Source organism: Gracilinanus agilis, chromosome 6, assembly GCF_016433145.1.
Source record: "Gracilinanus agilis isolate LMUSP501 chromosome 6, AgileGrace, whole genome shotgun sequence".
NCBI lineage: Eukaryota > Metazoa > Chordata > Mammalia > Didelphimorphia > Didelphidae > Gracilinanus > Gracilinanus agilis.
Genome location: NC_058135.1, coordinates 39,892,125 through 39,902,741, shown reverse-complemented (window position 1 = coordinate 39,902,741; position 10,617 = coordinate 39,892,125). Strand labels below are relative to the sequence as shown.

The 10,617-nt window shown below is 41.3% G+C and overlaps 1 protein-coding gene across 1 annotated transcript in view; it reads right to left on the bottom strand.

Moving 5' to 3' along the window:
- Positions 1 to 3,191: 3,191 nt before the first annotated feature.
- The window catches only part of WDFY3 (WD repeat and FYVE domain containing 3), a 325,051-nt gene continuing 317,625 nt past the window's right edge, over positions 3,192 to 10,617 (bottom strand). The window contains exons 63-66 of the mRNA XM_044681612.1: positions 10,232 to 10,343; positions 9,558 to 9,755; positions 6,192 to 6,349; positions 3,192 to 5,879 (exon numbers count right to left, since the gene is read on the bottom strand). Of these exons, the coding sequence (XP_044537547.1) occupies positions 6,226 to 6,349; positions 9,558 to 9,755; positions 10,232 to 10,343 (434 nt within the window). The 3' untranslated portion in view covers positions 3,192 to 5,879; positions 6,192 to 6,225. The remainder of the gene's footprint in view (positions 5,880 to 6,191; positions 6,350 to 9,557; positions 9,756 to 10,231; positions 10,344 to 10,617) is intronic.

Sequence of the window (10,617 nt, the reverse complement as noted above, 5' to 3'; positions counted from 1 at the left end):
TGGTAGTCAACCTTTGTGTTTCCCAAAACCTGTAGCAACTCATCAGCGTGTCCCTTTTTACTTTACTCTTACTAGCTACCCTTCTGTCTTTTTAAAGATCAAGGATTGATCCTTTTTTTTTTTAAACGCTTAACTTCTGGGGCAGCTGGGTAGCTCAGTGGATTGAGAGCCAGGCCTAGAGACGGGAGGTCCTAGGTTAAAATCTGGCCTCAGATACTTCACAGCTGTGTGACCCTGGGCCAGTCACTTGACCCCCATTGCCTAGCCCTTACCACTCTTTTGCCTTGGAGCCAATATACAATATTGACTCCAAGACGGAAGGTAAAGGTTTAAAACAAAACAAAACAAAAAAAACCCATAACTTGTTTTAGATCAATTCCAAAGCAGAAGAGCATTTGGCTAAGTGACTTCCTGAGGGTCAGACAGGTAGGAAGTATCTGATGTCATATTTGAACCCAGGGCACTCCAATTCCAGACCAGGCTCTCAATCTACTGGGTTGCCTAGTTGCCCCAAAGAGTGATTTTTAAATTGCTGAATGTGCAAAGAAATTTTATTTTAATTTTCCTTATTTATGATCCAGCTTTCCTAAACTACTTTAGCCAACTAGCAGTTAATCAGACTTCTACTATGTGCCAAGATTGTGCTAAGTGCCCAGAATATAAGCTTTCAGGGAGTTTATAGTGGAATGGAGACAACAATGAAACAACTGTGTGTAAATAAGAGATATTGAGGACACACTGTAGATAATCTATAGAGGGAAGTCACTAATATTAAGGGGAATTGGAAAAGGCTTCCTGTAGAAGGTGGGACTCCAGATGAGGCTTGAAGGGATCCAGGGTCTGAGGATCTTCTGAGGTAGGCAGTGGAGTCTGGCTGGCGTCCGAGTACCTGGAATGCGATCCAATGTCTGTCCTGGGAGCCCTGGAAGCCCTCCTGGGCAGGCTCAGGCAAGTGACTGTTGTGGAATGTGGGTGGCTAGAGAGAATGCCTAGAATGACCCCTGGTGTGCTCTCCCTTTAAGAGTGGATCATTAGAACCCCTCTCCTTCCTACTGAGGGGGCCCCATATGTGCTAGACATGGTCACCAGGCTCCTGTATCTGGCCATCCCATCTTCAATGCTTTCTTCCTTCTCCATCACCCTTCCTCCACTTTCACAATTTAAATTATCCAAATATCATTGCAAGTTACCTATTCCAAGTAACACCAACTATTCTGGGTGCCAGCTAGGTCAGGTTTGTGATTAGAATACAATGGAACACTCTTGTACAATAAAACAATTTAGAATCAAGTTAGAAGGGACACAATTCCTGCCTGATAAAATTAAATACAGCCTCTCCCTCATCTTCCTCTGCATTCCCTAAGCCTCATCGGCCAAGGTGTGCCCAGCTCTGCACAGTCCCTGAGGGCAATTTTCACCCCCCCCCCCAATGTGAGCACTTCCTCCCTCTGTTGTCTGGGGTAATGCAGGGGGACCACAGGAGGCTTGAAGGTACAGTCTGGACCCACGATCTCTAAAAGAGTCACCAACGCTGCCCTAAAGCGACATTGGACATTGACATTCCAATGACGTTGGAAAAGCTCAGTCAGAAAGGGGAATGGTGGCCCAACTGCAAGATGGACTTTGATCCACCTTCCCATGCCCCCCCCCCAAGTTCCCAGGAAGTCCTCATTAGCTCCTTAGCGAGAAGCCACCCCAGTCTACCCAAGGTGGGGTTTCCTAGTACACTAGAATACTCATTGACTCTAATAGTCCAAAACAGAAGGTCCTACCTCCTCCTCAGCTTGAGAGCTGAATCAACCTTCCTCTTGGACCATGGGTAAGAGGCTTCTGTACCTGGAGGGCTCAGTTTCCTCCTCTGTAAAATCGATCAATCAATCAAGCTTTTATTAGGATGCTACTAGATGCCAGGCACTATGCTAGGCTTTGGGGTATGCAGGGGAAAATGCAACAGCCCCTGCCCCCAAAGCGCTTCTATATCTTGTAAGCCCTTTCTAGCTCTATTATGATATTATGATACAGAGAATATTTCTTTTCTGGAGGATGGGGTGAGAAGTAGAGTTTCAAGTTCTCTTTTAGCCCCTTCTCCTTTAAAAACATTTGTTTTCTAGAAAGATTAAAACCTAACTACCCATTCCCCATTTAGGTTTTTGAGGATGCCAAATGTGGAAAAACAAAACTCTTGCTCCTACTTCTTATCTAGAATAATTACTTAAAACAGGAAGGCAGACTCTTCCTTTCCCTCCAGGCAATCTCCTCTAGTTCCAGGGACCTCTGACTGAGGGTTGGGCACAAACATTTCCAGTTAATGAAGTCTCTGTTGTTAATACTCAAAGAAGTGGTCTTGGAAAAAAGATGTGGTTGTGGTGAAGGATGATATGCTTGGAATTCTCAGACATCTAGTTTCCAATTTTGGTGTTTACTAGGCATAAATTATAATTGCTGACTGACAAAAAACCCTTGCTCAAAATTTAGTTTTTGCAATGAAAACATATTCGTTACATTTTAATCCAAGGAATTTTTATAAATATGTTTATATATGTGACATATATAAATACACACACACACACATATATTTAAATTCGGAATATCACAATTGTAACTTCTTTGGCAATTGATGGGTTGAATTCACACGCATCTCTAGCCCTGCTGTATCTAAACCTGAGATTTCTGAATTAAATTTTTATTGAAGATAATATAGAGGTTGGACATGTCAAAGTAACCTTCCCCTCCCCGCCCCCCGAGAAAACTGCTTCTAACAATGCAAATCAGTCATTTTTCCTGCAATTTATAGCCTTAGCCTCTAACAAAAAGACAATGAGGAGGCATTATCGGCCAGGGGTGGTGGGGGTACAGAGAGGAAAGGCTCGTTGAGAAGAGAGAATTTGAGTCTTGGAGGATGTGAAAGCTGTGGGAGATGAGGGGACAAGAGAAACCCTTCCAGATGGAAGGAACAGAGACTGCCATGTATGACGAAAAGTAAGAAGCCCCAAGATCTCTGGATCTGAAGAGTAGCTGGAAGAGACTAAAGTGTAAGAAACTGAATCAGGTGGGGAGGGCTTTAGAAGTCCCAAGTGTGCCTGCCTGTTTGACCCAGTCTCCCCAGCTTCCAAGCAGCTCTCTAGCCTCTATGTCACACTGCTGTGCCTCTTGATTCCATAACTTGAAAAAATAAAGCTTTAAAACAGTTATACAAAAATTCAGGAAGTCTTTATTGGACTCTGCTTAAAAAAAAACCAGCTTAAAACAACTTTTTGGTGGTAAATAGCAGGTATTTATTTGAAATGGAAAAAATACTTAGGTACCCGAACTATTGCATTTAATCATGTATTGTAATTGTATTAATCTACCTTTTTGCATCAGACAGATAGACAATGAACATTCAGATATCACAGATTGCACACTACATAGTAATTCTTCAGGCCTTTTACATAACCACCAAAAAACAGATATTGGATTCTGCAATATAGTACAAAATTCCACAATCCAGTCTTAGCTAGTTATCTTCAATTGATTTCTGTTGCTGTACAAATCAATGGCTGTTTACTAGGGCTAACAAGTTAATAACTGGACAAAAAATATACATTGCACTGACACAAAAAGTCAGCTGTGTTAATAGTCATGCAACAAGTAAACACACTTGCTGAAATTAAAAATACTTTCTAAAAAGTTTTAACTGCATAAATATTTTATACACAGTTCAATTACCAAAACAAAAGTTCTTTAAATGATATAAAGCAAAAAATAAGTTTCTACCAACTTTGTACATAAGAAAGTGCAAAATAATTTCTCTAAAGTGTTTTGCTCTTGTCCAGGTGGATGGTCACTGTGGGCAGCTCACCTTTTCAGAAGCATGACATTATACCTGCATACTACACACTAATGGCTGAGGACAACATGAATTCTGACGCTTCCAAGAGCAAGGCGAAAGAAGGCATGTGAGGTACTTGCAGAGAACAGAGACCACTTGGAAAGATGGCTGTACATTGTGAATATGATTATGTTCAACATGTGGACCCGGATAACAGAAATTGATCCAAGGAAAACGAGTTTGGATCCTGCTGCTGCTCCAGCTGTTTTGTGTCTTCACATCGAAGCAAGAACAAAAGAAAACTCCTTTGAACAAAACAGTTGCCCACAGCACCAGCTGCCAGAGGAAATGTGACCAGGTGGGGTTGGGTAGCCACTTTTTTGCTCATGGAGTTGGAAAGTTTCAAAGTGTTCATCCCACAGACATTTAGGTTACAGAGGAATTAGTCCTGAGTAACTAAGCAGACATATTCATAGATTCAAGCTTTGACAAAACACCTCTGCCATTTGGTTGAGGGGAAACCTGGTAGGGGAACTTTAGGACAAAGATGCTGTATTTGGAAAAAAAGTACAGTAACATGATACAACTTCGCAATGGAAACAGAGGACAACTTCTTTCAGGGGGTGATTCCTCAATGCCATTAATCTTTTTGGAAAAACAAAGTACTTGAACAATTTCTCTTAGATATGTAAATGTTTTAACAAGTCTCATTTACTGTGAGGCCATAATTAGACTGCCAATTCAAATACAGGGAAACAAAGATTGAATTTTCCAAAGCGGAAGTTGGCTCTAGTCCATTGGGTACATGGATGAGTATAGAGTCTGAGCTATTTTATGCATGTGCATATGGGCATTAAAGTTTATGCATGTCCATCACCAGGGCTAACAGATGAGGGATTGTGAATTTAATTCAGAACAGGTTCCAGATGAAGGCCCTTCCTTCTTATTTAAGGCCATTAACTTTTCTACATTTAAAAAATAACAGGCCTTTATAGAATTACTAAGTGTTTGAAAAATGTTAAAATCTAGATTACTCTTTCTCTCGACACACATTAAAAAAAATACCAGTACCAAAGCCTCTTTCCTATTATCTACCCGTAGGCCCTTCACCAGCTTTAATCCCTATAAGGTGTATTTATTTACTCTGTTTTCTACTTATGGTGCAAATTAAACAAATGAATATTAAAAATATTGCAATTATATTCATAGTAAAACAAAATATAGACATTGATATTGTATAAATTGTACTGTTTTCAGGTAGATGGTATTGAATGGGTAGAGGTGACCTCAAGTAGTCCTGACACTATCCAGTTATAACATCAAGGGTTATATTTTAATTCTGTACAGTTATTATTATTATTTTTTAAATAAGCCAGTCACCAAAGACGCGTGCTTATACTTTATGCAAGAGAAACTAGCTCTGAGTTACATGCAAGCATATTTCCATTGGTTTAAGGAGGTCTGGGCTGGTTCCTGCACTGCATGAATCAGCTGATTGAATTATTAAATGCTAAGAAGTTACACTATGACCCAAACAGCAGCCCTAATATATGTATAAAATTGACCTTATTACATATGAACAACACTGAAGTGGTAAGTAGCCAGGTATAAAATGCCAAGAAAACTGCGATGATTCCTGGTTATCTTACAACTAGAATAATATTCTCCCACACTGTTTGCTTATCAAGAAGGGCCATATTATTTTGGTGACTAGCCTAGTTTAAATGACAATGCTGTGGGCAACTGAAAGAAGACACACATGCATAGGTGGGATTTGAAAGGAGAGAAAAAAGCCCCTAGATGATGCCTTGGAGGAGGCTCTTGGTGGTTTTTGAAGCATATTCATAATTGAGTTGATAGATGAGAGATGCCAGATAAACTCTAAGCAGTTCATTAAATTAGTGGTTTAGTCTCAAGCCCCATGTTATGGGCTGTTAATTAAGTTCATATTTAGATAAAAAGGCCATTATATGTATTTACAATATACACAGTTGCTTGCAAAGAAGGCAGATTTACAACTATCTTCTAAAAAGCCTTTTCTTGTTTTTCAAAACGAGGTTGAGTAGCTCTACAAAAACAAGATACAAGAAAAGATGGTTAAGGGAGGGACAATTTTGAATTTTCAATAGCCACTCTTAACAGAGAGAACTGGGGATCACCAACTTTACTTCTGGGAATAGCCTCCTGGCGCTGTTCCCCCCAAACAGACTGTGTGTCCTGGGCCCCTTTCACTTAATGACCTCATTTAAGTTCAGCAATTACAACACATAGTATGCAGAGAAGTGTAAACACAGACCATGTGTTTCAATGCTTTCCAAGCTCACTGCCCAAGACAAAAATTTGGAGCTGGGTTTGGGGTCAAGCAAGGGGTCCTGCGCACCTTTGTTTCCAGTCAGCCTAGCCTGTTGGAAGCCTCAGCAATTTTTAGGTCCATCTTCTGGGCACCTCTCATGCTGCAGGTTGTAATAACAGTTTTGACACACACGCACAGGAGATGAGATTTTCAAACGTTTGATTTCAGATTGAAATCGGCTGCATCTGAAGTGAAGGGAGAAACAAGAGTTAGTGGGACATCCTCTTCTCTCATTCTCTGTTAATTGGATCAACTACATTAAAGACAGAATGTAAATAAAGCATGCATTAATCCTATGGCTGAACCTGAAAAAAGAAGAACTTCAAAAAGAGCTTAATTTATGATATATGCTTGATCATTTAAAATGATTTGTCAGTGGAAAACTAAGTAAAAATCAGGACTAGATATATATTGATTGTAAAGGGAAGAGGATGACATTACAGATTTAGAGGCAGAAGGGATCTTGGAGAACATCTAGTCCAAGCCCTCATTTTGCTGCTGAAATGAAATAACTTATGCAAATTCACACGAAAGTAAATGGTGGAGCCAGGACTAGATCCCAGGTGCAATATAACCACTTCCTAAAAAAAGGGAAGAAAAACAAATGACTGAAGTGCAAATAAGTACCTAGATCATGAGGTCTAAAGAGGTACTTGAGTATATCTTCAGAAGGACATTCAGGAGTGTTCCCAGACCCTACAGAGGAACTGAAGTAGAGGGTCCTCTGCTGAACTCCTGTAATTTCCTGGATGTTGAAAGACCTCGCTTCCTTCTTTCTGTAAACTTGAGTCTTTTCATCCCATAATCACCACTACTGATTGTTGAAACTGGGCTTTTTGCTACTAGCATCTACATGAATGCTGAATGAATAGAAATACTTCTTACTGGACAATACTTAGAACTGTCTGTGGCTTGTTCAATCGGGCATGCCCATCCAAAGCTGCGCTTTGTACAGTGCCTCTGAAAGTCGGTCAGCTGACATACCTGGGAGCAGTAAAGACAGCACTCCTGCCTAACATGTCCCTGAGCTCCAGACACAAGGCTAGCTAGTAGGAATATCTAGACTAATTTCAGCAGGGTTCAGAGGACACATGTGACAGGCGATCTTCAGTGTTACATCACCCATTCTTTTTCAGTTCTATTTTTGAGTTCACAAGCACTGATTTTCTTTCCCAACATTAGCCCCTCAGCCCTTATTAAAAAAAAAAAAAGATATAAACCAAACCTCAGGATTTTTCAATATGGAAAAAACTTAAAACTAATAAACTGTCTCAGAAACAATGACAAGCTATGGATATGATGTGTTTGCTTTGGCTCAGATAAGTTGAAACTTAATGGGGAATCTCTGTGAACAGTCCGTGGACTAACACCTCTCTGTGGTGGCAAAGGATCAGCATGGAATCAAAGCTATGCTGAGTGAATACTGTGCTTCTTGGTCAGAGAAATGAAAGAGCACCAAGCTAACGAGATCTTTTTTATTTTCTATCATGACTAGTCGACATCCAGTACCACAGGTATCACAGCCACCAATAGCTATTATTGTCCCTGTAGGGAAGGGTCTGCCATTTGAACCGACATCAACGGCTGCACATACTATAGCTGCACATACTATAGCTGTCAGAGCTACTAAAAATCCAGAAAAGACAGTTTTCCTCATTAAAGTCCTTGCCACTGCTGTCAAATGTTTCATCAACAAAAACAGATGTGGTTTTTCTTATTTTATATTGCTGAATTAAAACTGCTACACTACCTTTTATTGAGGCCTTCCCAACTTCAGTAGGACTGGCAGCAAGTTTGGTTCCTCATTCCAAGTCACCCCACATATCTGATCTCTTGACAAACCTCCTGTTTCTATCTCCAAAGCATTTCTTGTAACCAATGCATCTTGTATTATTATTATTATTATTATTATTATTATTATTATTATTATTATTATTATTATTATTATTATTATTATTATTATTATTATTATTATTATTCCTGTTGACTCCTTAGGAGCATAGGGCCGCAACCATCTCACGCCAGCGGACTCTGTTCTGGGCAACTTCCCCCAGCTGGGCCCATGTCATTCCGACGGTCTTTGTTTCATTTTCGGCAGATCTTCGCCAGGTCTGTTTTGGTCTTCCAACTTTCCTCCTCCCTGAAGGGTTCCAGCTCAGTGCTTGTCTGGCTACGTTGTCTTCCGGTTTTCGTAGCGTATGTCCTATCCATCTCCACTTACGTTTCTTAGTGTCCTGACTGATGGGATACTGGATTGTTCTTTCCCAGAGACTAGCATTGGAGATCTTTTCAGGCCATCTGATGTTCAAGATGTGGCGCAGACATCTATTAACAAAGACCTGGAGTTTGTTGGTGTTAGCGCTCGTCACTCTCCAGTTCTCTGATCCATATAGGAGGACGGCCTTTACGTTGGTATTGAAGATTCAGAGCTTAGTGACGAGGGACAGTGCTCTGGAGGTCCAGACAGACCGCAGGGTGTTAAATGCCTGTCTGGCTTTGTTGATTCGGTTTCTGATGTCCTCGTAATGCATCTTGTAATCAACTCTAATTCATATCTGCCATGTTCAGGCCATCATCCATTCTTATTTGGACTACTGGAACAGCCTCCTAGATGTGAGGTGATGAGGGCCAGCAAAGGAGTGGGATCAGAGAAGGGGGTATGTTTGGGAGATGTTGCACAGGTGAGATTCACTTGGATATGGAGTGTGAGAGATAGTGAGAAATCCAAGATGACTCCTAGGAGGTGAGCCTGGGGGTCTGAGGGTATTGTCCCCTTTGTTAAATGGGAACTTTGGGAGGGGGAACTGGGGACAGGGAGTTTGGAAATGCTGAGTTTAAGCTACACTGGACCTCTTGCTTGTTCCTCATTTATAAAATCAATTTCTCATCTCCAGGCCTTTGTACTGGCCATTCAATAAGGCTGGAATGCTTCTCCCCCTCAGCTTTACCTCTTGGTAAAAACTCCAGTCATAAGTCCTATTCTACATGAAGTGTTTCATAATCCTTCCTATTGCCTCTCCCACAAAAATTATCTTAGATTTTTTATAAACTTATACATGTTGCCTCTCCCAATGGAGTATAAACCCCCTGAAAGCAGGGAAATTCCCTGCACCTCAGAGATTAGCACAGACCCCAGCCAAAGGCTTACTGATGACCTAGGCCAGTGATGGGCGAACTTTTTAAAGAGGGGGCCAAAGGAAAAGAAATGCTCATTTGGTAGTCTGTTTACTGTACTGTATCCTACTCATTGTATTCGTCAGATTAGGAATAATGTCGTGGGGCTGTAGAGAACATTTCAGGGGGCTGCATCTGGCCAGCAGGCGGTAGTTTGCCCATCACTGACCTAAGCTGTCACCAAACAGGCAGAGCCCAAGCCCTATCAGCCCATCTTACTTCTGGCAGAAGAGCTGGCCACAGTTCCTGCAGTGGTGTCGCCTTTCTGTGAGGGAGAATCGGACAGAACAGCCCGAACAGCTGTCACCTCCTTCATCTTTCACCCAATGGTCGGCAGCAGAGCGGCCTGGCTGGTCACTCACAGACCAGCTGAAAACTCGGCCTCGACTGTCGCCGACGAGGATCCTACTGTGATCCCTGGAAGGAAAACCATATTTTATTTGGGATCCCAGAAAAAGTCATCATCATTACTAGTGCAGCTGAGTGGGTGCAGGGGTCTAGCTATGATGAGCTTCTCAGGACATCACGTAAATGACCTAGCTATATAGAGTGGGTGAGGAGCAGTTCAGAGCATAAGTCACTATATTTAGGTGAAAAGTGGGACCAACAAGAATGCAATTAGAGATCCATGACTGGATTCTCCATTGAATTCTGTCTACGCTCAACCTAAGGCAACCCCTTAGAGAAATCTGAAAGCAAAAACTCCTTATGGTTTTAAATGAACAAAACAACCGCTAAGTTGGCTCTTCTTTATCTCAATTTTGCTCAAATCGTACATTACTGTAATAGAATTTAAACCTATTTTTCCCTCAAGACTTGGATAATTGGCAACAGCCGCTGGTCAAAGAACCTGCCTCAATTTGGAAAAGTGATCATATATGGCTTTTACTCACTTGGAGATGCCTAGTGCTGTGATCTCTGCTGGGTGAGCGTTGTCTTTCCGATCAAATGCTGTGTGCATAGTTAATTTGCTTCTAAATACAAGTTGCCGCTCCCACCTATATCCTGGAGAGGAAAATTAGAAGATGTTAAATTGTGGATTGAGGGAAATCAAGGCATGATCAAGTCAGTCAACTGTGTAGGATAAAAGTCAATGTCTTTGCATGTGAGTCCAAGCCATTTTGCTAGCATGTCTGTCCCTTTGGACAAAGGTCTAAGCCTTTACAGGGGCACAGATTCAGAGCTGGAAAGGATTTCAGAAGCCATCATATCCAGCTTTGTCATCTCTTGGAGGAGGAAATTGAGGATCCAACAGGCTAGAATAGAAGCCAGCTTTGAA